At 38.0% G+C, this 27412-nt stretch overlaps 1 protein-coding gene across 1 annotated transcript; it reads left to right on the top strand.

Annotated features, from left to right (window-relative positions):
* Window positions 1-206: 206 nt before the first annotated feature.
* On the top strand, window positions 207-25271 carry LOC113458425 (hemicentin-1-like). Its single transcript, XM_026789593.1, has 9 exons — window positions 207-246; window positions 856-969; window positions 5928-6086; window positions 16423-16617; window positions 18943-19038; window positions 19649-19776; window positions 21312-21456; window positions 24434-24546; window positions 25080-25271. The coding sequence occupies exons 1-9, from the start codon at window positions 207-209 to the stop codon at window positions 25269-25271; spliced, it is 1182 nt and encodes a 393-aa protein (XP_026645394.1).
* Window positions 25272-27412: the final 2141 nt, after the last annotated feature.

Here is a 27412-nt window from a genome sequence, read left to right as displayed (position 1 = left end):
GGAGAACGAATAAAAGAGCAAAGAGCTTTGTGTTCCGGGCTCTCAAGTCCAGTGATAAGCAAGCAAGTCAAGTGCAGGGGAAGCTGGAAAGGCAACTGTTTATGGGCTTCGAAAGTCAAACTGTTGGAAAGCAGCAGGGATTGCTGGAGGGTTTTAGCATGGGAATGATGTGATATTTGAGGAGAAAACTCTTAGTTTTGTTTAAAATGATCTCAGTTGAAGTTACGAAGGTCTTGAACCATTTAGGTAAAATAAAGTGTGTGAGCGAGCTAATGCCAAGAGATAAAACCAAACACAACAAGAGAAACACAATGTATAATAAACATAAAGGAATAAATGTGTTATAGGAATGTGTATCCAGATTTAGCATAGCAGGGAAAATCAGAGAAAAAAATGGAAGACAATTACAGATTACCACAAAAAAGCCCTTAAAATCACATAGAAAATATGATTTTAATTTGTCTGCAATTGTATTAGCCTCAGTTCTATCCCTCTTTCAACTTCTCTTCGGTTCGTTTAGTGTTGTGGGTACAGATGCATTGATTTGTCAGAGCTCAGTCTCCTTACAGATCACTTTTTTAGCAAAAGCTCTTAATTACTTTCCTACACTTTCCACCTGTGTTTCCTCGTCATTTTCTTGGCTTTTGTCATTACTTTTGTCTAATACCCTTGTTTTGACCTCAACATTACTGTTTTCATCATATGCATTTGTACACATACAACACAAGAGTCTTTCTGCTTATAAATGTAAGTGGGGATATAATACTGGGATAATGTTCATTGTTTCACTTAGCAAACGAAAAGTCCTTATGGCATTTTCTAGACATTGACTGTTTGTATCTTTGTGTTTTTCAGAAGCCCCAAAGTTGGTGGTAGTTCAGAGTGAGCTCTTGGTGGCCCTTGGGGACACAACCATTATGGAATGTAAAACTTCTGGGGTCCCTCCACCTCAAGTAAAGTGGTTCAAAGGTACATTTCTTAGGTCTGGTCATGTTTGGCTCACTTAGTTTGTGTTTTTTTTTCTTTAAAAAAATGATTTGTTAAAAATTTGTTTTGGTGTGTGACTTAGCAGGCCTATAAAATGTGTTTATGATCTCACTGGAGACAATAGTTCAAAATTCTGAACTCTGAATTTCAGGATTTGACATCTGGTGTGGATTACAGGACTGTGAAATCAAAGCAGGAGAAGTCTGCCTTGCTAACCCAGCTGAACGTTCTCTTTGTTAGTTTAGGACTGTTTCCTGTCGAAAACTGTCCAAGAACATTCAGTTGATGTTTAAAATAGCTTCCCTGGTTTTAGTTCACTTTTCTTAGAGATGAGCGTTCACACTATAAAAACGCTAGATCCTCAAGGATGCCTTCTGCAAATTGCTCAACTGCAGATACCGAAGCTCGCAGGAAAACTGACAGACAAGCGACATCCCTGTCAGTTTCAAGATATGCCCATCCGTTAGAGAATTGATATCCACATTTGAATGTATAGATAGACCCCTGATTCTACAACAAGAACACCGAGTGCTCTACTGGGTCTTAATGAGGCTTGGTCTGTGTGCAGATGATGATAATCTGCCTCTGTGCAAAATCCCCTGCTTCTACTTCCCTCTCAGCTCATTGCGATAAAAATAAAGAGAATGCTGTAGACTCTGTAAAGAAAGGTTGCTAAGATTATTGAGATGCTGTTTGCAAAATACTTTTTAATCTTCAGATGAAAAATGCTAAATAGCACAAAGCACTGTTGTTATGATTCTGTTTGTTAAATCATAGATGTTCCCATAGCAACAGGTTGATGTCATAATCACAAAATTATGTATTCACCTCGGGTTCAAACTTAGGGAACATGAGGTGAAAAGAAAGAGGCTTTATGTAAAAAGACAACAAATATTTTTAAAATAATTCAAATCAAAATCACGGAGGGAAACTAGGAAGTAATGCCGTTTTTTTACTTGTCTAGCTCAAAATTTTATGTTTGTATGTTTTCCTTGATTTAAAAAGAAAGTATTTCTGGTTTTGTTGCTTATTGAAGTTTCTTAATGAGTTCCGTATTTCAGTGACTATAAACTAGTTTCACTTATTAGAAATGCTTAACTTTTTGAATTTCCATTTAAATAAATATACAACTTCAAATTCAGATTGTGGTTAAATAGACATAGTTTTTGCGCGACTCGGTAGTTTACGATAGTAGTAGACTCTAGGAAGTTACGTGTGGCTCCTTGTGTAAAATCACATGGAAAGTCTTGTTCACAAACCAGGCATGCTTACCTGAAAAGCTCGTTCTTCATGTCAATCTCTGTTCAGCAGAAAACAAGGAGGATCTAGGGAATCGTGCAGCCAAACACATGGAACAATCTAGAATTCACTTGTTTCCTCCCTCCACCATAGATATTACAAATCACCATAGATATGTTCAATTAATAACATCCCAATGGATTCTAACCCACATGGGCATGATATTGATTTATCCTACTGTCAGATACACTCAATTGCTCATTAACAGCACATAACCCTGAACCCCGTATCAGACCACATCACTCATCCCAGTGGATCCCAGTCCACATGGGCATGAGATATTGATGCATTGTACCATAAGGCATGGTCCAACGCTTATGGACACACTTCCCTAAACTCCGGATCAGTCCAGCTCACCCTGCAGTCACGGGCAGGCAGTTTATTGCATCTCAAGAGGTAATCATCACCAGGAGAAAACTAGAAGGCAAAGCTTTCCTCAGGTTGCCTGGCTCTGACATGAGGAGACAGAGGCAGGTGAGTTCTTGTCTCCTGGGGACAAGGCAATAAGGGAGCTCAGAAAATCTGACCTCATAGGAACCATAGGAGTAGAGAAGAATTCCAGCCTTAACCTCAAAGTAACTTTGCCATAAATGCATTTCCTAGACAATTCTGCCTGAATAAATTAGTGTTTAAAAACATCTCATTCAGATCATTGAAGTGATCATGAGAAAAGAATTCCCACAAGGCAAAGTGCTCTTTAAGACTTTAGGTCTTTTGTTGCTAGAAATGAAAAGTATAAAGTGGTTTTAAGGGAAAATCAGGGACACCATTAAAATCTTATGAAAAGGATATTTGTGGTAGAATATAAAATTGGATTTATTTATTGAGATTGATGGTTCTTAAATGTATTTTGAAAACTCTGGGGGTTCCGTACTAGTCTTTGAGGGATCCACATGCTCCAAATTATTTTAATAATAACACTGAAATGTTATTTGGCCTTTTACTTTCATTGTCTTTCAAGTGAGTAGTGGAGTTTCTGGAGGCTACATGATGTATGGTATTCAATAAAGAAAAGGCAAGAGCAAGTATGAGCACTCAGCTGTCTCCTATTAAGCTGGACACCAGAACTATGGAAATTTACAGAAATATAAAACAATGCCACTTTGCTTACTAATTTTTCCTGGTTTTGGAAAATATTATTCTTATAAAATATTTTTATTATGCAAGAATCTGTATTAGTTTTGAATATAATATGCCATGTGAAAGTTTTTAAACTTCCCAATATGATTTCTGAGATATTAAATACAAATAAATATAATTCTCATTAACAGCACATAACCCTGAACCCCATATCAGACCATATCACCCATCCCAGTGGATCCCAGTCCACATGGGCATGAGATATTGATGCATTGTACCATAAGGCACGGTCCAACGCTTATGGACAACACACTTCCCTGAACTCCTGATCAGTCCAGCTCATCCTGCAGTCACAGGCAGGCAATTTACTGTATAAGAGGTCAGCATCACCATCAATAAAAATTCGCTGAGTTCTTCAGCCACTTGTAAGAGGACACATGACGGTCCTCGAGACAAACGTTTCTAACAAGTTAATTACCATCACGTTTCTAACAAGTTAATTACCATCAATGATTTGAAAAGTTCTAGTGTTAAACTTTATGTCCACAGAGTCTGGAATTGAATTGAGATGATAGCAACGTGAGGATTTTCCTCAGTAACAATGATTGTTAAATCCTAAATCAGCATTAGAAGGTTTATTATCTTATCAAGTATGATGTTCTTTTACTTGTATTGAATATTGAAACTAAATAACACTACATCACATCTCTGAGAAGAACTCCATCTATACTTCTCTGAGTTCTTAATAATTTGATGAATAATTTTCAGTAGAAATCAAGAAAAGAAAGACTACCAAAATGTGATCGAATTACAACCTCGATTAGACTTGTGCTTTCCAATTTATTTCTTCTTTATGTCTCCTTCCTTCCTTCCTTCCTTCCTTCCTTCCTTCCTTCCTTCCTTCCTTCCTTCCTTCCTTTTTTTTGTGGCTACCGTTTCTTCAGCCGTTTTATTTGAAACAAAAGTGGCCAGCAGAAGGTCTCTATTTCATCTTCTGACACAGATGGTGTCTTTTGACATACAGGAATAAACTAAAAGCAAGTAAATTACAAAATTCTAAATGCATCTCAGTCCAAACATTCTAACGCTTGAAGAACAGCGAGGTCACACTGCATCCTCCTCTAGTAGGAGGACTGTTATGTCAACATCATCTGCTTAGGTTTATTAAAATCTCCCAGAGGCACTTTGACAAAGTTTCTGCTGCCTCTCTCATTTGCAAGTGGACTGTGTAGTAGCAAGTGTAAGGCTGCCTAGGGAGTTGCAATATTGAAATTCTGGAAAATACTTTGTTTAGGGCACTGACAGTTTCTTACTTATTAGAATTTTGCTGTTTTCAAATTGAGAGGTTCTTTGACATCTCTCTTCAGAAAATTATACAACCAAAAGAGGATTGTCTACATGTTACGAAGTCTCATTGATTGATGCTGTTTACAGTATCCTCTTAGAGACCTACTTGTTCTCAGGCTCTTTACCTATTTAAGAGTTGTATGTGTGTTCTCAGTCCTAGGGTACATGACTGATCTGTGACATTTTAGAAAGTATCTTTCAGATTTGCAGATGTCATTAAACCTTCATATCAAGGGCTGCCAAACCTCCTGAGGGATTCTAAGAGCCTCACAACAAAAGAAAAAATGTGTTAAATGGTAATATATATATATATATATATATATATATATATATATATATATATATCTCCAGTACTATATACTTTTTTAATCTACTGGTCATTGTCATTAATTTCATTCTTTGATTGGGAAGCAGTTTGGGAGTTGGAGAGCAAAGGAGAACATGCATAATCTTCCTTATGACTCATTGAGGTGTTATATTTTTTAATAATAAGTGATTCTTGGAGGACCAGAGGCTCTGTTGGGACAAGTAGCATACAGAGGAAATCCAGATGTAGCCAGTCTTTCTTGTTTCATTCTGTTCTTGCCTTGAGATCTCTATCTACTTCCTCCAAACATACTATCACTCCAAATTCAAATTTTAATGAATGAGACTTTAGCTGAGGTAACCCAAGAGATTAATAAAAACTCATTCTTCTTTCAGAAAACTTTCCTCTACCTTTTCCAAGCAGCCCTCTTCTTCAGTCATTCATATACATTTCTTAGCCCATTGTGGCTTATCCCAAGACGGACTATTACTGTTGCCGTTCAATAAAGAATCACTCACAAATCTAATAACATTGATAGCTCAGGTACTTCCAGGATCACTGGAAGGCTTCATGCCACAAAAATAATAGAAGCCCCTCATCAGCCCTCACCATCCTGCTCCATCTTGACTGACCAAAGGCACTGTTTTGGTTTCTAGCCTACCCCTGCTTTCCATGTGGCTCCCAAGAGCTCACTCTTATTTGGATATAGGTAGATGGAGGAAAAGCAGTTGTATCGTCCATTACAGGACCAAGTTTTAGATCATAGAAAGTAAAGCATCTATGTTGTGCAACAGGAATTTGAAGCATCATAATCATCTTTATTTAGAAATTTCAAAATCATATCAGTGGCAGAGTAGACCATGTAAAATTTTCTGTATTTAATATTCTTCTTGCCGTTTTGGTTTAGGAGATCTTGAATTGAGGCCCTCAGCATTCCTCAGTATTGACCCCCTCATGGGACTTTTGAAGATTCAAGAAACCCAAGATCTGGATGCTGGTGATTATACCTGTGTAGCCATCAATGATGCTGGAAGAGCAGCTGGCAGACTAACTCTGGATGTAGGCTGTAAGCTTTCATGTCCATTGGTTGCATTATTTCTCTGACACAGAGTTGTTGTTTTCCATGTTGATCAACTGTGAAACAACTGGGTGTAAATATTTGTCAAATGGCAAATCCAGCATGGGCATTTCAGATGACTAACATCATAACAGTGGCTCGCAATTCCTAGGAGCTTCCAATGTACCATTCATTGTGCCAAGAATGTCTTATGGGTTGTCCCATTACCCTCTCACAACCACACTAAGAGGAGATACTATGATTATGTCTTATACAAATATAAGGACACTAAGCTTATATAAGCTGAGTCGCTTGCTCAGGGCTGCAGAGCTAGGGAGGGGCAGAGCCTGAGTATTTAATTGCAAGCTATCTGACCTCAGAGACTGTCGGCTTCACCCATACGTATCATCTATTGCCATTTTTCTGTCAGTAGTCATCCCTTCTGCCATCAGATTCCCAATTATTAGCATCTGGAGGCCAGAAAGTAGAGTTTGGCCCTAGACCATAATCTAGAGATGTTGATGACAGCAAAGGTGACAGATTATTCTTTTGTTTTAGTTTTAAAAATCCACTAGGAGTTCCTCCCCAGTGTCTGAAATAAAATACTAACTACACATGTCGATCACCATGGAAAGATGCAATGTGTGCATGACAACTGTATTTGTTTTCTCAGGAAGTTTGGTTCCTACTTCATCATCTATTTCACATCTCCCAGAAAAAATAAACAAAACAAACAAAAAAAGTCATTCTATACACAATGTGGTAAAGCTAGAAATAAAACAGAACTTGTTTTACATGGAACAGAATGGGGCAACTTAATTTTCACAGATAATTAAATATCTATATCTCTTTAAACTTGTAAGTATAGAATGTCATTAAATTATATTTTCTTTTCTGTATGTTATGTACAAGAAATTTTTTGTCATGCTCAAGTTGATTTTTAAAACACGAATGAAGAAAATGAATCCTTTACAACCTATTTTAGGTCTATTATCTTAAGCCTTTAAGTGAAAATTATGGCCCTGTGTGCCTGATATTTTCTTTCAAAGAAACCAATTTTCTTCCCTCCTGAGACCTGTTCTGATTCTGGTCCTTTGCCCTTGGCTGTCTGCTGAACATGACTCATTCTTACTAAATATGCCCTGAAAGTTTAATACAGATTTCTGGTAATGGCACAAAGATTGTTATAGACTCTGTCTAGGGTAGTGCAAGATGTCCAGGGTGGTGTTTTAACAATAACTGCACTCTGTTATTATTAAGATAAATACCTTGAAAATAATGTTGGACCTGCTGAATGGGAGGAGGGTCTCTGATTCTCCTGGAAGACTTTCAACTATACTAATGATTTTGGAAATGTAAGACTCAAGTACAGGAGGTCATTAGATACAGAATTGGTGTTTTTAAGAAACACAGTAAGGGTGAAATTCCAGTTCTCAGTACCTTCTGTTCTGTCTCTCCATGTTTCCCACTGATATTTCTTCTATTCACACAGCGTTCTTTTGCATGTTCAGCTCTAAAGGGGCAGAGAAATGGCCTCAGTAACTTTTCTTAGTAATAAAATAGCGACCCCTTAGACACACTACCAATGGTTTAGAAAGTCTGGGGACCACATGCATACTCCTTGCTTACTGACTGTTCCTACTTAATCATTTTTTTCTTCTGCATTTTTTAGATTCTCTCTGTTGTCCAGCAATAAAGGCTAGTGATTCTCTACTGTCCACATATAAAGGCTAGTGATACCTGTTCTTGGTATCTCATGGTGATATGTTAGTGGCTTTTCTCATTACTATGACAAAATACTTGAAAAGATGCCTTCAGGTAGAACGAGTTCCTTCAGCTCCAGTTTGAGCATGCATAGTCTATTACAGCAGAATGTGGGGTGGCTAATCTCAGAGTGTCTGTGTTCAGGAAGAGGTGGTGACTGAGTCCTGCTGTTCGGCTTGCTTTTGTCTCAATCTGAGACCCTTGTTCACAGATAGTGTTATGTACCTTCAAGGTGGACCTTACCTCCTCAGTTACACCTCTCTGGAAACATCTTCAGACATACCCAAGTGTTTGAAAATCCAGTTACATTGACAGGAAAGATTAAATATAACCAGAAACTTCCCCACAAATATCTTCTTTTTATATGTCACTCCGTAAGTGTAGCTGAACTCTGCTACCAGAAGTATTCTCTGTCCCAGGGGCACCCTGCCGCCTATTCCCAATTAACCAATCTGAGGTTTACTATCAGAATTGTTTGGTCAATGACTTAGGCCTCTGACAACTGGCTAGCTCTAACTATAAATTAACCCATTTCCAATAGTTTATATGTTACCATGAAGCTCGTGGCTTGTCGGTAATGTTCAGACCTTTTTCTCCTTTGGCGGGTACATGGCATCTCCTCAACTCTGCCTACCCTCTCTGCAAATCTTTGTTTGGATTTCCTCCCTAATTTACTCTGATAAGACATTGGCTGAAACAGCTTTACTCATCAACCAACAAAAGCAACACGTATGCAGAATGACATTACACATCAGAGCTTTGATTAGCTCCATTATAGTCAAGATCCTTATCATTCATGACTCTTCTAAAGCAACGAGTTTCTCGGTTTTAATCTCAGTGATTATGCTGAATGAACCACCCACAGAAATGAATTATCTGCTTGCTGCGATGTTGGCCATTGCTAATGACTGGCAAATAATGTTGAAGATGACACCATTGTGCTTCTGTTGTACCATAATATTCAGATTCTTCATTCTATCCTTCTTAGAGCAGCTCATAAGGTGTGAGTAGTCTGACCTGCCCATGGGAGATTGTGGTTTCATATGGTAACAAAATGTAGTGTGTACATGCTACAAACCATGATTGTAGAGATGATTGTGTTTTTTAGTATGAGGCTTAAAAGAAAACACACTGTGCATGGAAACTTTCTCCAGAATTAATATAGTGGTTAAGAAGATAGACACTTGAGAGAAAATGGATCCTCCCCTGACTTTCCTTATTTTAAAGATATAAATGGCATTTATTTTACAGGCAAATTAGAAAGATGAAATGAGATGTTATCACTTACATACTCTTGGCATGTTAACTATTACCTATGGGACTGATAAATGCAACATATATCTTGTGTGTAACTTCATCTATGTTGTGATTATTTTCTTTCTCCAAGTCTCAAAAATTATACAGGAATGCCTACATAAATTGATACAGTATTCAAGATTAGAACTTGGGCTTTTAGTATGAAACTTATTGTCTCAATTTGACTCCTTTTTATAAAGGACTTGAAACATATTAAGTACTAAGTTTAGCTGTCATAAAATTATTCATTCGAGTTACAAAATTATTGGGCATGCTTGTGACTTAAGAACAAAAACATGCTTTTATCCATATTATGTAGTTATTTGGACTTTTTCTGTGGGCCTGTTACCTCAAAGCAGCAATACTGGAACACACACAAAAAAAATAACAAAAGGACTGTTAATATTATTCTTGAGTTTGAGCTTCTTGTAGCAAGCATCCTTTTTCCTGTTTCTCATTATCATGGCTTTAAGTTATGGACATTTCAGGTCAAAAGGGAAAGTTACCAATGCTTTTCATCCCTTGTAACGGGGGGTAGTGAATTGTGAAGTCATTTGGAAGAAGAGGGGATTGGAAACATCAAACACAAAGTTGGCCTGGCAGTAATTTTTTTAAGCATTCCACACCACACAGGGTTTGAGCCTTAGACTGTGGTTTTGTGTTTTGTGGTTTGGTGGAACCAAAGCAATGTGTCTAGTCATTTTAGGAAAGAAAATCTCTGACTGACATAATGCAAGAGTTGCCACAGAGGGAATATATGTTTAACTGTCTAGGGGGTCAAGGAAAATAATTCAGAATAGAGTTTAGAGCAAGATGGTGAATTGTTTTATGACTTTTATAGTTTTAAAACAATGAATCTGCACAGTCATAGTTATCTCTACAGACAACAAACTGTGCTGTGGTGTTACCCCTGTGCATAGCTCAGTGAGCCACACAGATGCTCAGGAAATCACCAGGGATCAAACATTACCCTAAGAGAATGAATGAAGTACCAAACGTGATAGCAAACACAAATATCAAACTCCAGAACTCAGATCTAAAAAATTAACTCTGTAATTTTCATGTTTAATATAGCTAGTATTGAGGTAGTTGCTTCATGCTACATTATTAGTAAAGATCATCTCTTTTGACAACTTGAACCATGAAAGCCTACTTTTCCTTTGTGTTCTTAAAGAATTTAAAACAGGGGAGAAGGGTGAAATGATTTGCCCAAGATCACAGACTAGAAAGAGCGGAACTGCCCTTGGAATTCACTCTGTGGGTTCTTACCCTTCTAAGTAACACTCTCTTTTAGAAAAGCACCCTTGTTTACTCTCCGCAAGTGACTATTGCTCTCCTAGTCTCTAGTTTCGTGAATCTATTCGCAACTCACCCAGAAAACCTCACTTGGAGGCCATGTTGGCCACAGTTAGGAGGAGGAAGTATTTAAGTCTTCTTGGCTCAGCTAGGAGCTGCTTCATTTTGGAAGTTTGTATGTGGTGGATGTTGTGCTGGCTGCTCTCTCGGGCCTGGTGGTCTCATTTGCCTCTTATTTGAGACTCAGCACTTATGTTCCTTGCTCTGATGTCTTGTGCCTGATGCTTTTCTAGAATTTGCTTTGCAATGCATGACTTCTCCCATCTTGATTAGGTTTGTGGGTGTAACTTGAGTTTGCTTTTCTGTTCTGATTCCAGATTCCCTTCCTCTGTTACTTCTGAACTTGTTAGTGTATCACTTTTCATTGGTAATTATATTTTAATGTTTCAATAAAGGGAGATATATCCCTTCCCTCAAGTAGTTAGTGGACTTCAGTCTTCTATATATTTTTTTCTCTCATATGTTATTCCTTACTGCAGTTTCTCCTCCCTCTACTCCCTCCAATCTCCCCCTGCCACTTTCCCTCTTCCCTAGATCCATGCCCCCTTCATCTCCCCTCAGAAAGAACAGACACCCCCCCCACAGGAACATCAATCAAACATGACATAATATGCTACAATGAAACCAGGTACATACCATCACATCAACGCTATACAAGGCAACCCATTAGGAGGGAAAGGGTCCCATAAGAAAGTAAAAGACTCAGCGACTATCCCTGCTCCCATGGTTAGGAATCCCACACGATCACTAAACTACTTTGTTATAGCATATATGCAGAGGACCTAGGTCAGACTCCTACAGGCTCCCTGATCTATGAGAGCCCCCGTGAATCCCAGTCTGTTGATTCTGGGGGCCGTGTTTTCCTGACCCTTTTGATCCCTCCTATCCTTTCTCTCCCTTATCCTCCTCATCTGCAGGACTCCCCCAAGCTCCACCTAATGTTAAGCTTTGGGACTCTGTACCTGCTTCCATCAGTTTCTGGTTGAAGTCTCTCTGGTCTCTTTGACAAGGATTCTGCTAGACTCCAGTTCCAGAACACCCACAGCAGGACAAACTGTTGGTGGAAGGTTTTGTGTCTGTGTTAGTGTCTTAATGTTTCCACCTGAGGTCTTACCTGGTTTACATAAAATGGCTGATTCAGGCTCCATGACCCCCAATTACCAGGAGTCTTTGCTAGGGTTATTCTCGTAGATTCCATGAAGTTTCCAGTTCAGTAGGTTTCCACCTCACTCCCTGAAATGTCCCCCAATTCCAATCATTGCTTCCAGCATTTTCTCCCTGCCCCCACCAGTTGATCCCTCCTGTTTCCAACCCCACCTGCTCCCAGTCCTCCTGTGAAATCTATTTCTCCTTTCCAAGGAGATCCTTGCATCCGGCTTTAAGCCTTCCTTGTTGCTTAGCCTCTCTGGGTCTGTGGACCATAGCATGATTGTCTCTTACTTTACAGCTATATCCACTTATAAGTGAGTACATACTATGTTTGTCATTCTGGGTCTGGGTTTTCTCATTCTGGGTGATTTTCAAGTTCTATCTATTTGCCTGCAAATTTCATGACGCCATTGTTTTTTAACAGCTGAGCAATACTCCATTGTGTAGATGTAACCATATTTGCTATTTCCATTCTTCAGTTGATGGCATCTAGGTTGTTTTCGGGTTCTGGCTAGTATGAATAAAACTGCTATGAACATAGTTGAGCAAATGTCCTTGTTTTAAGATAGAGCATCTTTTAGGTCTCTTCCCAGGACTGGTATTATTGGGTGTTAAGGTATATTGATTCTCAATTTTCTGAAAATGTGCCATATTGATTTCCACAGTAACTGTATTAGTTTGTACTCCTACCAGCAATGGAGGAGTGTTTCCCTTGCTCTGTACTCTCTCCAGCATGAGTTGTCCATTGTGTTTTTGATCTTAGCTATTTTAACAGGTGTAAGGTGGAATCTCAAAGTTGTTTTGATTTGCATTTCCCTGATGGCTAAGGATGTTGAACATTTCTTTCAGTGTTTCTATGCCATTTGAGGTTCCTCTACTGAGAATTCTCTGTTTAGATCTGTGCCCCATTTTTAAATTGGTTTATTTGGTTTGTTGATGTCTAGTTTGTTTATATATTTGGGGTATTAGCCCTCCATCAGGTGTGGAGTTAGTGAAGATCTTTTCTTATTCTGTAGTCTGCTGCCTTGTCCTATTGGTGGTGTCTTTTGCCTTACAGAAGCTTTCAGTTTCATAAGACCCCATTTATTAATTGTTAATTTTACTGCCTGCCCTATTGGTGTTCTGTTCAGAAAGTTATGTCCTGTGCCAGTGTGTTTAGGCCTATTCTCTGCTTTCTCTTCTATCAGGTTCAGTGTATCTGATTTTATGTTGAGGCCTTTGATCCACTTGGACTTGAGCTTTGTGCAGGATGATTGCCTATAGATCTATTTGCAATCTTCTATGTGCAGACATCCAGTTAGACCACCACCTTTTGCTAAAGATGCTTTGTTTTTTCCATTGTATATATCCAGCTTCTTTATCAAAAATTAAGTGTCCAAATGTATATGAATTTACGTCTGGGTCTTCAGTTCAATTCCATTGATCAACATGTCTGTTTTTATGCCAATACCATGGGGTTTTGTTTGTTTGTTTGTTTTTTCTACAGTTCGTTTTACAGTTTTGGTTTTTTTCTCCTACTGCTTGAAATCAGGGATGGTGACAATACCTCCTGAAGTTCTTTTATTGTATAGGTTTGTTTTAGATATACTGGATTTTTGTTTTTCTATATGAAGTTGAGTCTTATTCTCTAAAGGTCTATAAAGAAAGAAACTTAAAGCAATTCCACTAAAGTCAGGAACAAAACGAGGCTGTCCACCCTCTTCATATCTGTTCAATATAGTACCAATATAGTTTTGGAGTTCTAGCTAGAGTAATAAGACAAAGGGGATGCAAATTGAAGAAGTCAAATTATCAATATTTGCTTATGACAGGGTAGTATACATAAGCCACCCCAAAAATTCTACAAGGGAATCAGTAACCCTCCTATATACATATGACAGATGGGTTGAGAAAGAAACCAGGGAAATGATACCCTTTACAATAACCACAAATATAAAATATCTTGGTGTAACTCTAACCAAGCAAGTAAATGACCTATATGATAAAAACTTCAAGTTTTTGAAGAAGGAAATAGAAGATATCAGATGATGGAAAAATCTTCCATGCTCATGGATTTAGTAGGATTAACATAGTAAAAATAGCCATACTACCAAAAACAACCTGCAGATTCAATGCAATCCCCATCAAAATTTCAACATGTGTGTTTTACTGTTTTGAAATTTATTTTCTGACCATTGCTATATTTATTTTCTCAAGGTCTTAGCCTAGCACATATTGAGACTTCTAGACTAAACTTCCTTTTTTTTCTAGACAATATTTATATTTTAGAATCTTTTTAATGTTATAATTATTACTATCATTATTATTTGGGGCAGGTTCTTATTATGTAGTTCTGGCTGACCTAAAACTATTAGAACAGGCTGGCCTTGAACTCACAGAGCTCACTATACCTCTGCCCCTTGAGCATATCACCATGCCCCAGCATGTTTCGTGTTTTAGATTAATTAACTACATTACTATAGGGGGGAAAGTAACCAAGTATTAGGAATAAAGTGAGCAAACAATGAGTTACTTTATTAACTATATTTAAAATATGCTTATTTATCATTTTTAAGTTGACTTCCAGTGAATATGAATTCAAAAATTGTCTAAACGAAGATAAACTATTCTTTTCTCAGAGCATCTTTTTCAATTGTGGTTTTCATCTTCAATTTTATAAGTAAGATGGCTTTTGAAATTGTAATGTATCTTGCAAGATGCAAGTACAGATGTACTGGGTTGAGGTGTCTCCGTCATATATTTGTAAACATATTCTAAAGTCTGAATTATTACCATAGCTTTTCATGCTGATTTAGTAATTCATTCACTGGTATCTATTGGCCACACACAATGTACTACATAATACATTAGCTACTGTTAAGGGATAAAACTATAGTTGTCAACATAGGCTGTTTAGAAAATAAAGCAGCAGATAATCAAGTAATAGTTTGTCTTTGGAGAAATTATCCATGGGTCGGGTAGAGAGGATTGTTTAGATCTCTAAGAGGGAAGTGATGATTTCCATTTATGATAAGATGATCATAGAGGAGTGTCCTTTGGAAACTGGGTTAAAAGGTTGTCATTATTTCAACATCAGATCTTACCTTTGAAGGGGAGGTAATAACACAAGTTATAAAATAATGAATGTCGGCTCTCACTTGAAGAAGAACAAGGATAGCTGACCTCCAGAGGGCAGGTTTTTTGTAGTGTAGGAAGTAATGGAAACAGAGGTGCAGAGTGAGAGGCCGCCTAGTCCAGGGTGAAATAAGAACCAACCCTGCTGGAAAGCATCTGTACATTCAGTCTGCAGATGTGGGATGAGAAGGAAGGAAGGAAGCGATTTCTACAGCATCTTTTGGAAACGAGTTTGCTAGCCAGTATACCCAGACACAGTTATTAGAACACATGGAGAAGGAGAGGCTGATAAAATGACAGAGGATTATGACTCTGAAATGAACACTAGCTTTAACCCTATCTTCCTCATTCAGCTCCATATGACACTTAGCCAATCAACTAAGTATCCTCATACATAACACCAGGTGGGGTCATTCTGAAGACTGAAAACCATTTGAAATCATTTGACAAAAGACCTGGCTCTCAAAATGATGACATACCACTCTGAGGTCGTTACCCAGAGGATACTCCACCATACCACAAGGACACTTTCACAACTGTGTTCACACCCTCAACTGAAGATGGATAAAGAAATGGTGGTACATTTACATAATGGAGCATAGTTCAGCTACTAAAAACAATGACATCAGGAAATTTGCTGGCAAATGGGTGAAACGAGAAAAAATCATCCTGATTGATGTAACCCAGACACAGAAAGAAAAACATGACAGGTGCCTAGTCCAGCTGTCATCAGAGAGGCTTCACCCAGCAACTGATGGAAACAGATGCAGAGACCCACAGCCAAATTTTAGATGGAGCTCGGGGAATCCTGCTAGAGATGGGGAGGAGGACTGAAGGATCCAGTTCTGACAAGGGCACCACAAAAACACCCGCAGAACCAACCAACGTGCACTCATCGGGGCTCACAGAGACTGAAATGACAACCAGGAAGCCTGCGTGGGACTGATGTAGGCCCTCTATATATATGTTACAGTTGCATAATTTGGTTTTCATGTGAGACTCCTAACAGAGGGTGCAGGGGCTGTCTCTGACTGTTTTGTCTGCTTTGGGGACCCATTCCTATCATGGTGTCTCGTCCAGCCTTAATAGAAGAAGAGGTGCCTAATCACACCACAATTGGTATACCATGGCTGACTGACATGTTTCTGAAAAGAAACAGTGGAGGAGGTGGGCAACTGGAAGAGGGGAGGAAGGGGAAACTTTGATTGGGACTTAAACAAACAAACAAAATAGTTTTGTTCACACACGCGCACACACACACTCACACACACATACGCACACACAAATCGAGCCAACGAGATTTTGAAAAATACCAGAAATATCATATTGCACTATAAAGCCAACATTTTTAGGAGAATATAAGGTTTGAGAACCATAAAATATGCTCATATTGAAAACAAATTCCTTTCTATAATAATTCTCTTTAAGATGATCTTCATACCACCTACAACTTTACTTCAAGAGCTGAGTGTCCATTCTAAATGTTCATTCATAAAGAAGAAAATACTTCTGTCGTATGTCAAACAGGAATGGCTATAGGGTGAATTTGCAATATTGTATGAACAATGACTTGTTACACATTCAATCTGTTGCTAATTTAATAAGGTTTATTCTTAATGTATCCACATCCTTTACCAGTGACATTTTTGTGTTTTCTATCTTCCAGCACCTCCGGTTTTCATACAAGAGCCTTCTGATGTGTCCATGGAAATTGGCTCCAATGTGACATTACCTTGTTATGTCCAGGGTTATCCAGAACCAAAGATCAAATGGCGAAGACTAGACAACATGCCAGTTTTCTCAAGACCCTTCTCAGTTAGTTCAGTCAGCCAGCTGAGAACAGGCGCTCTCTTTATTTCAAGTAGGTTAAAGGATGTGCATGTCTGCATGTGTGTTAGCATGCACGTGTATTTGTGCACTTGATTATATATATTCTTTTGTATGTGTGTATTTTTTGTTTTTACATAGTTCCCTATTTGTTTTTCTTCTTTGAACACAAAGATTCAGTATGGTAGCTCAGAAGGGCTTTTGACCTTTATCTTCTTTTCTCAGCCTCCTGTGTGCCACCATACCAGACTCTATCTACAGATATGTATGTTCATAATTTGCTAGTAGATTAAACTAGACACACTTGGTTACAATGAGATTAAAAATCATTCCAGTATTTAAAATCTCATCTTGGTTTCCTTATTGTTTGCAAGCCAAGAACTACCTTTAAAGGCTCTAACTTTAGCCTCCTGACCATGCCTTCCAGATTGTAACTAATGCTACCCTGACTGCTCCAAATGCTGTCTTTAATTGTGCATCTTTTATAATGCTTTTCATCTTGGAAAACAATTCTATGCATTTTTATGATAACATAATAAAAATTGCATTGATATCCAACATGAAGTAAAAAGGAGGATGAGAAAAATAAATTTGTATGAAAAACGTGTATTTTTACATGTGAATACTTGGTGTCTAAGGACACCAGAACTCAGCACAGAGTATAGATAGCTAGTAGTTTTCCTAGCTAGATGGATAGCTATGTCTTTTCCTTATACAGAGTAAGGCTTGCATGATTATACATACATCAAATCTACAAATTTCTAGTGGAGTCTTCATAATTCTTGCCAGACTTGGGACACTATTTATTTCTCTATGAATCTGCTCTGTGTATTTCCTCCCTAGTTTTTTATTCCCTAAATGCAAACAGGTTCTGCCCTTACTGACTGGGGCAAGGAAACACTGGCCCCTACAAACAGCAGAAGTGCACCCCGGGTGGCTTACCATTCTACTCTTTGAAGAGATCCTTCAAAGATCTTTCTTCAAGCTCTGCTTTTGATTTATAATTCTCCACCAGTAGACGGCTCTTCCTATCTACTAGCTACTCTTTTTTTTTTATAATTTTGGAGATTATAATTTAATTAGGACATTTCTCTCTTCCCTTTACTTCCTCTAACTCCTCCTCCATATACCTGTTTCCTCTCTCCTTCAAATTTGTGGCCTTTTAAAAAACTAATTGTTAACTGACATGCCATTATCAAATGCAAGAAACTTTCTTAGAATTATCCTACCCTGTCTTGGCAAGACAATCCATGTCAGTTATGTTAGGCCTTAGCCAAAGTTGGTTGACTCAACATTGCGAACGAGAATTTGGGTGATTGCCCAGGTAGTCAGTTGTCTCTGTCATTTTTGGCACATTTTGGATATTTCTCATTTGTTAAGCAACATTTATTCCCTTCTCAGATCTTTGACGGAGTTGAAGATTATATAATTGTAATTACTCTCTACATTATTTAGACTTCTTGAGATAGAATGTCTGGTAAAACTTTTGTTCTCAATATTATTTGTTATATTTATTATTTGTTATTATTGTTTATAGTTGTAGTTAGTTTAGTTCTGTCTTATTTAGACACAAGGGGGAGATGTAGAGAGAGCCAGCCTTTTGGGGGCGGGATGGCCTCGGGCAAATGTTTATAAATTGGAGGTCACAGACGCTGGAGCCCCTTCCTGTTTCCTGTTTCCTGTTTCTGGGCATCACGGGAACTCCACTTGCGTGAGTGTGCTATTTACATTAAAGTTGTATAAGCTTAAAAAAAACCTAATTGTTATTGGATGCATATGTGTGTGTTTATATATATACATATATATATATATGTATATATATATATATATATTCCTAAATATAACCTTTACAGGCCATCTAATGCTGCTGCCTGTATGTATATTTGGCACTAGATAACCAGTTGGTGTGCTCTTCCCTGGAATCTATCCTGTTTCCAGCTTTCCTTGGTTGCCTGTATCTCCTTGTGTACAGTTGAAGCCTGACAGGCTTTTCTCTTTGCAATCGGGCATGCTCACTGGTGTCGCCCTTACTCAGCTCACATTTGGGCCTTCACATTGCTGAGACTTGATGTCCAGATGCTCTTTAAACTACAGCTGGGATCTTACCTCTGCTGTGAATTCCTAACTCCTCCACATACAATCAATCCTCCTTTCCTGTCTGTGCCTCCACAGCTCACTGTATGAACATCATAGAGAATTTGTTACCCTGCTGTGATGTCTGAGCTTGTTCGTTCCTTCCCTAGAAAGCAATGGCCAGAAGGTGCTTATGTAATTTCTGTAACAGATCTCAGCACTGTGCCTGGTGCAGTATCAAGATTTCATGGTGGTCCTGAATGAATAAATGAGTTCTTCTTTCTAGATTTATGGGCAAGTGATAAAGGAACGTATATCTGTGAAGCTGAAAACCAGTTTGGAAAAATACAGTCACAGACAACAGTAACGGTAACAGGACTTGGTAAGATTAATTAACTTCAAAAACCTTGAACTTCTTTGATGTTGATGATATCATCCCATGCTTATGACAATATCTATTCTAGAGCCAGGTAGAGGTTTTTGTCCCTAAGCCATATTTCATACAATGTTACAACTATAAATAACTTAACATCTGCTTCAGGCTCTGCATCTTCTGTTGATTATTGGTCATTCTAAAGCACATTGACTGATTAAACTATTCATTTATTCCTAGTATGGAGATTCTCATACTGAAAATAAATAAATTTCTTAGAATTGTTTTTCCATATTATTATATAGTTCAAATTATTATAACATTAAATATTTCACTGCATGTATCTCATTAATACTGTTTTATAGAATTTTCTGTGTGTCTTCATTTGTCTATCTCTACCTACATTTTTTGAGTTATATCTTTTAAAGATTTTGTGCTCATTCATGGTATTGCTTTGTTAATTTCTAGGAAAGCACATTCAAGTTCTTTTTCATTCTTACTTTAAATTCTGTTCCTGAAAGCTCCAGGTTTAAACAACGTGATTTGTAGTCATCTTGCTTATAGTAATACCACCGCCACCCCTGTTCTGATGAAGCTGGGTCTTCTTTCTTTGATGTAGTTGCCCCGCTAATTGGAATCAGCCCTTCTGTGGCTAATATTATCGAAGGACAGCAGCTAACCCTGCCTTGTACCCTGTTGGCTGGAAATCCCATCCCAGAACGGCGATGGATGAAGAACTCAGCTATGGTAAGAACTTTTTTAATACATGCCTTTTTATTTATTTTCTCCTAAGAATTTAATGAATTATGTCACAAACACTGCAACCTGGTTTTGTAAACATATTTTATAAGCATGCCAAATCTCCTCTTGAAAAAAGATTTCTCATTTTATTTATTTGTCCAGTGTGTGTGTGTGTGTGTGTGTGTGTGTGTGTGTGTGTGTGTGTGTGTAGGTATCACAGTTCAATAGAAGGTATCAAATCCTGTGGAGAGAGACTTAGAAGCAGTTGGAAAGCACCTGAGGTGGGTGGGTCTGGAGAACTGAACTCAGCTGCCTCTGCAAGAGCAGTGCCCTGAACTGTGGATCCATCTCTCTATCAGAAAGGCTTCCCTTTATGTAATGATGTTTATGCAATCTATATTATTTGGAGCTTAAATTTTTAAGAAATAATTGGTAGTATAATTTTTATAATTTCACATTAAATTTGATGTTACTAATAAACTATTTTCAGAATATGTAAAATTTAAGTTAGTATTGTTTTCTTAGTACTTAAACACTTTATACCCTTTTGTGTAGAATGTTATGAAATATTAGTATTCCTTTAAAAATCTTCCAATTCATATATTACCCTTTTTGTGTTGAGCTGTAAATTTCTTTTGTGATGGATTATGTTAGGAAGGTATCCCTAGCATATAACTGAATATCAGCATATAATTTTTAATTAGGAAAGGATATGGGCAGCATTTCAATTCTATGAAAATTTTCCATAAATGTATATTCTATTGAGACAGAACTTCATCTAGTGCAGACCACTTCCCTTGTTTTGCAGAGAATCTAGACTCACTGGCTTCTAGAAGTACTCATTATAAGTGAATTGACTCCATATGAGGAATTACAAGTGTACTTATATTTACATAAAAAATTTTGAGGAAAAACAGAATACCTCATGGACAAATAAATACCCTTAGATATGAAGCTAGCTAGGCACTAACATGTAAAATGATACAGGTTTAGAAACAATTCCTTGAATGCTAAACTGTTGTCAGCCTTCTCTGACATGGTTTCTGGATCATACTGTGTCTGTGTTTTTTGAGCCTGGCAGCAGGCAGGGGTGGGTGCTAAAATGAAGTCACACTCCCTTGGCATAAAGAAATAGCTATGTGCCAGAACAAAAATATCAAAGGGCTTGCTAGTGGTGATGAACCTTTCTGGAAAGGACAATCTCAACCAAGAGAAAAAGCTACTAGTGAAATGAGAGTCCCTAGCAGCAGAACTCAGAGAAATACAAGGTCGGTGGTATCTCTTTTATCCCCTTTCTGGAAGTGCATAACTCCTCTGATAGAAAATCGTAGGTATAATTCCATAGAGATATCAGGATTGCATATGATTGATAAATTCTTAGGAACATTTTATACTGGTCATTTTTTTTAACATAAGGATGCTAAAGTCCCAATTTGCTCTATAATAAATTTGATAGTTTGGTTGAGAAAAACAAGCAGATCTGATTTAGGCTGCCTTTTCTGATTAAAAATAAATGACTCTTTATTAATTCCTTTTGAAAGTTGGTACAGAATCCTTACATAACTGTGCGCAGCGATGGGAGCCTCCATATGGAAAGAGTCCGGCTTCAGGACGGAGGCGAATATACTTGTGTGGCCACTAATGTTGCCGGAACCAATAACAAAACAACCTCTGTGGCCGTGCATGGTAAGAGAGTCCTGATATAATTGTTTCCAAACCTTGTTCAAAACAGGATTCATAGGTTTTAATCAAATAACTCTGTTCCTCTAATTGCAAGAAGGAGAGACTTCTCCTGATTGTTATTTTATATTTCTTGAACAAGCTCTGCATTGTTCCAGATTTCCTTTCCCTATGTACACAAAAACATTCTAGGGAGTCACCAGCCACGTCTGGCCAAGAGCTTTTGTATGTGGTTTCTTAATTGATAAAAGTCAATTCAGCTCTCAAAGAATCATGCTTAAAAATACACTTTAATTTCAGGCAGGCTGAACTTATTGTTCTGTCCAAATTGCCTTAAATTTCCTCTTCTTTTTTTTTTTTTTTTTGGATTGTGCAACAAACATGTCCTTACTAATGACCCCTCTGTATTGGGACTAAAAGTGACCCAAGCTTTGCTAAAAGTCATTTCATGTGTCATGTGTTCCGAGCAATCTTTTTTTGCATGATAAATAACTTAAAGGTCACAAATAAGAAAATCCAGAGGCATTCTTTTTTTTTCCACTTGTAACAATTACCAGGCTTTTTTTTTTTTAAAAAAAAGTTTCAATGATAATGTACACCTTCATAGTTTGAGCAGTTCTTCTAATATTTTTATATTTGTCTTTAAGAGCTTGTTATATTGCTTTTATAATGTAATATTGAAAATAGATTTATATACAACAAATGAGTTCCTTAGGAAGAAAGTAGCAAAAGTTCAATAGAATACTTGGTTTCATTCACTTACTCAATTGCTATTTATAGCATGAGTTGGGAACGCTACCAGCTTACACATTTTGTTTTGTCTGTTGAAGGTTCCAGTGGCAGTAAACCATCTCCTTCTATATGCCTGCTCCACCACCTCCTCCAGCTTTATGCCAGTATCCACCAACATCACTTGACATGTCCTTGAGAGGTTTCAAAGAAATACCTTCAACTAACTTACATTTAGTTATAACCTGAAATAATAATGGCATATCGGGTTGCCTGCCCTTGTGTGGCTACTTTTAAAGGACAGAGAACAAGTTTCCTGGACGGTGCTGTGGACTGACTGGCTTAAGGATGCTGTATTGGAACACCCTCACGTCATCTCCCCCTTTTCTCCTAATGATCACCTAGGCAGGGAGGAGAGATAAGATGAGTCATGTGGCCAGGTGCTGGTGGCACATGCCTTTAATCCTAGCACTCGGGGGGCAGAGACAGATGGATCTCTGTGAGTTCAAGTCCAGCCTGGTCTACAGAGAGAGTGCCAGGACAGGCTCCAAAGCTACAGAGAAACCCTGTCTCAAAAAATAAAAATAGATCAGTCATGTGTTTGCTGTAGCAGAAAGGCGAAAAGACAGCCCAATGACCTGATTTACTGGGACACAAGACATTTTAGACATTTTAATAACTGAAAGCTAAGAGGTCATTTCACAACAGTTTTTGATCCATTTTAGTCCAAAACAATCAACTATTTGGTCTATAACACCACCAAACCTGGCACAGCACAAAGCATGGCCACTTCGTGCCTGCTTCATGTTAATGAGTTCACTCTTTGTTGTATCTGTTCTCAGCAATACCTATGAAAGATGTTCAACCAATTCTAAAAGGAAAAGATTTTAAAAATGAAGAAATTCGAATACAAAGTCAGACAAAAAGGACAAAATCTAATTGTCAGATTGATTTATGTAGACTCATGATCTGGAGAGAAGCTGCTCCTCTGTACCCAGATGTCAGCAAGCCTCAGAACTGATCAAATTTGCAACTTTTCTTCACTACTGTCTAACTTAATATGGCTTTAAAAACATGAAATTCCCTTATGTTGCCACAAATTGACAGCATATTTGAGAGCTGTGTATTCTGTCATGATCCTGGAAATTCAATTTCTTGCTTTCATGAGTAGCTCGATGTTCTTGTTTAGAGCTGGAGACTTGCTGCCAAGTCTTTAAGACAAAATTAGTGAAAGACTAATGCCAGCCATAGGAAAGTATGAGTGCATAGGATACATCATTCCAGCCTTCCATGGAGTTTTTGCACTTCGGGGGGTCTGTGGTATCTTCTGTTCTAGCAAATTTCTATTCCAGGGTAGTATGACATTTCTGGAAAATTCTGACTTTAAGCAAGAAATGTGGTAAGCAATTGAGCTCCAGGGAAGAGTTCTAGTCTCATCTTCCCACAGGCTGCAATGGAAAGGTCTGTAAACACCAGGCTTCCATTGTGCTCCTTTTGTTAAAAAACATGCATGTGTAGAAGCCTTCATTGGAGTTGTTATTCTGAGGATATGGTGTGTTGGTCATTTGGGTACATGTTGGTTCTGGCTAAGAACACGGGGAGCAGAGCAAGTCCTCGTTCTTCCTTTCCTTTTATGGCTCCTCATATACTGCTAGGCTTTCTCTGGCTTCCTAAAGGCAAAGACATGCTATTCTTAACTGGGAAGTGTTGTCTTGTCCTTTATTTTATCGTTTAAAGGTAAATTCTCAACATCTTTCTAGTTTTACTAAATACCTTTTAAGGAACCATCCTTTTTATCATTTAAACTTAGTAAAAGACTGAATGGCTCTGTGGACATCAATTTTGTTTAATAAGTGGTGATTAAGCAGCTCATGTATTTAAAGGTGGGCTTATATCAGCTTACTGAAGTTCAACAGGTAGTGGACAGTAACCAAAGAGCTGTTCTCAAGATATATGTATAAACATTAGACTATAATCTATCTTGAATTTTCAGGAAATAATTGGTTTTATTCAGCCCTTTTGTGTTTTCTTTAGAGAGGTCACTGTATTAGACATCACTTAACACTTGGTTTTAAGCTTTTATTAGATCTGTCTAGATTATACTTATTGTATTTTTGCCATGTGTTCCCATAATAAGATTATGTTAAACTGATTTTTCATAAACATTAAGAATGTATTGAAAATGTTCAATTTGAAATATATGATAGTAAATGGAAGAAAAGGTACTCAGATGTCACCTTCCTTCTGTCTCTAGTTCTGCCAACCATTCAGCATGGACAGCAGATACTCAGCACAATTGAGGGCATTCCAGTCACATTACCGTGCAAAGCAAGTGGGATTCCCAAGCCATCTATCACCTGGTCAAAGGTAAACCATAGATCTAGTGGCAGTCCCTGAACTACAGTATGTGGGAGGACTTACAGAGTTACATCTGGGGCTTCAGCAGGATAGTGAGAGAGTGAGACCCAAGAAGGCAGGAAGTTAAATAAGTCCTTCACTGAGCTGGCTTCCTCTGCAGATAGCGTGAAAGATTTCAATGGGCTGGATATCCTCCAAGGAATCAGGTGAATGTGTCTCAGATGGATCTCCCTGATAAAAGATCGTCTTGCTGGTGTGCACAGCGATGGCTGTCGTGGTGCCATTCACCTCTGCTACTGTTATGGCATCCTTGTCCTTAGGTAGCTGTGCAGTAGAGGAGGAATGGCTTGGGATGGAGGAATGCCATTCTAGTGAATCTGTTTGTCTCTTCTCTCTCATAAACAACTCCCTTCTAATTAGCCCTTTGCAAATCTTTTACCCCTTGCAGGTATTTCTCTCTCTCTTCCTCTTCTAAATAAAGCTATTCCTTTATAATACCTTTAAAAATATTCAAAAACATTTATGCTTTGTTATGTTTATAGAAAGGAGAGCTGATTTCAACTGGCAGTGCCAAGTTTTCTGCAGGGGCCGATGGGAGTCTGTATGTGGTGTCACCGGGAAGCGAGGAGAGTGGGGAGTACATCTGTACAGCCACCAACGCAGCTGGCTATGCCAAGAGAAAAGTGCAGCTGACTGTATATGGTGAGAGCCACCCAAGGGAGCTTTGCCTTTGAAATAGCCTAACCATACAGATCTCACAATTTCTTCCTTAGTCAGGTACCCGAAGGTGGTGGCCTCAAAGTGAAGTTCCCTCCTAAGCTGACATTGTAAAAACAAAGATACACTTTTATTTTCATTGCCAACCAAAACCACCTCAGCTTAGATTCTGATTTGCAGGGAAGTAATTGTATAACCTTTTGAAAACTTCCACACTATTTTCCCAAGAAGTATGCTTACCACTTCCAACTTTTTGCAGGAACAGCAGTTAGTTAAAACTCCATGTGAAGGCAAGCCGCGGCTGTGTCTTGGGTAGTGCCCTTCTGCTCTGGGGAGTACGGCTCCTCTGGGCAGACCTGAGGCCATCTCGGCTGACGTCTCCATGGTGTGTGGCAAGGAATGACTGAAGCTTGCTCCTCATTATTTTTTTAGCTCTTGCTATAAATGTATTAATAGGAAGTTTTAGGTATACCCCAAATCTTGGGACTCAACATCCTCTTGTAAGTGACTTAAGAACATTGGAAGTCTATGACTGAATGTAAATGAAACTGCTTTGTTTTCCGTGCATTATTTTCCCTTCCTCATCCTGTGTTTATTTTAGTAAGACCCCGAGTGTTTGGGGACCAAAGAGGACTGTCCCAGGATAAGCCTGTGGAGATCTCTGTCCTGGCTGGGGAAGAGGTGACACTCCCCTGTGAAGCAAAGAGTTTACCTCCACCCATCATTACTTGGGCCAAAGATGGTCAACTCATCTCTCCGTTTTCTCCAAGGTAAGAGGTCCAGGGTGAAGATCATCAACACAGGGAGACATAAATTACTGGCATGATGTCTGCTAAGGCTTGCAACTATATCAAAATATAACTTTTAAGGCTGCTTCTTAACTCTAATTTTACTGTGTGAATCATAATGCAAATATCTGATATGCAGGATATCTGAGATGTGACCCAATGTAAGGATTGTTCCACACCTCCTCCAGGAGTCATGATCCACAAATTGAGAACCACTGCCCTCACAGGATGCAGTGGGCCAGGCTTTACTTCCTAATAATGTGAAGCTTTGACTGGTTTAAACATTTCTGCAATTCAGTGGGTGTGAAATGGATATTTGAGTGGTTTTAGTTTTCATGGCATTGACTTCAAGTGAGTATAGACGTGTGTGGCTGTGTGCTGGTCACTCATGCTATCTGAACTGCCTCTCCATACTGGCTTCACAGGTTTGTGTTGACTTCTCTCTTTCTTACTGGATGCAGATGTTTGATATTTGCTTTTGATAAGAAACTTGGGCCTGTCATATATATATTGTCACCTGTCTCTCTCAGTCAGTCACTATGATTTTAATTTTATTTAATAATGATGTATTTGAGGATAAGTTTTTAATGCTTCTAATGAGCTCAAAGAATTAACCAATTTTTTGTAGATTTGTATTCCTTGTATCTTTTTGAGATTATATTCAAAATATTAAATATTTAAACCCTTTAAAGATTTATTTCCCATATTTTGACTACTCCATCTGAATTTTTATATTGTATATGATATTAAGCAGTAATGTAACTTAGTTTGTTTTGAATTTGGAAAGTCAATTACCCAAGATCATTTTGAATAGTCAATTCTTACTTTATGGTGTGCATGTGTTTGTTTTCTGGAATGTATAAGGACTTTTTACATTCTAGATAAACATTCTACCATTGAACTACATTCCCAGCCACTTTCTGCATGTTTCTCAATATTCCATCTAATATTGATTACAACGTGTGTGCTCATGCATGCATGTCATTTTTGATGTCTCTGTTCTTTACTGTAGTTTGACTTAGCTCTGTGATAAACGTTGATATTAGGTAGATCTCTGTGGCTCTGACAGTCTCTCAAAAGAACTTAATACAACATTAATAATACTTAATAACATCTAGTACATCATTAATTAATGAGGGAGCTATTAAAGACACATTTGAAAATATGTACTTTCTGTTTGCCTTTACTGAAACACACTCAATTATTTGGGAAGCATTGAAAAAGAATATTACAGTCATGAGGTCACTGGTAAGTTGCCAAATGCCCCTGTTAAAAAAAATTATACCCATGCTCCAGTGAGTAACCCTAGGTAACTCATTCTCTCTCTCTCTCTCTCTCTCTCTCTCTCTCTCTCTCTCTCTCTCTCTCTC

This window comes from Microtus ochrogaster, unplaced genomic scaffold, assembly GCF_000317375.1.
Source record: "Microtus ochrogaster isolate Prairie Vole_2 unplaced genomic scaffold, MicOch1.0 UNK24, whole genome shotgun sequence".
NCBI classification, from domain to species: Eukaryota; Metazoa; Chordata; class Mammalia; order Rodentia; family Cricetidae; genus Microtus; species Microtus ochrogaster.
Note: the sequence above shows the minus strand (reverse complement) of the source record. Positions and strands in the feature narration are given on the sequence as shown.

Bases quoted from the DNA above. Each gene is read 5' to 3' on its own strand.
- LOC113458425 (XM_026789593.1), top strand. From the start codon at position 207: ATGATCTCAGTTGAAGTTACGAAGGTCTTGAACCATTTAG. The intron at 19,039-19,648 runs GTAAGATTAATT...TCTTTGATGTAG, and splicing joins AGTAACGGTAACAGGACTTG to TTGCCCCGCTAATTGGAATC. The intron at 21,457-24,433 runs GTAAGAGAGTCC...TTCTGTCTCTAG, and splicing joins AACCTCTGTGGCCGTGCATG to TTCTGCCAACCATTCAGCAT.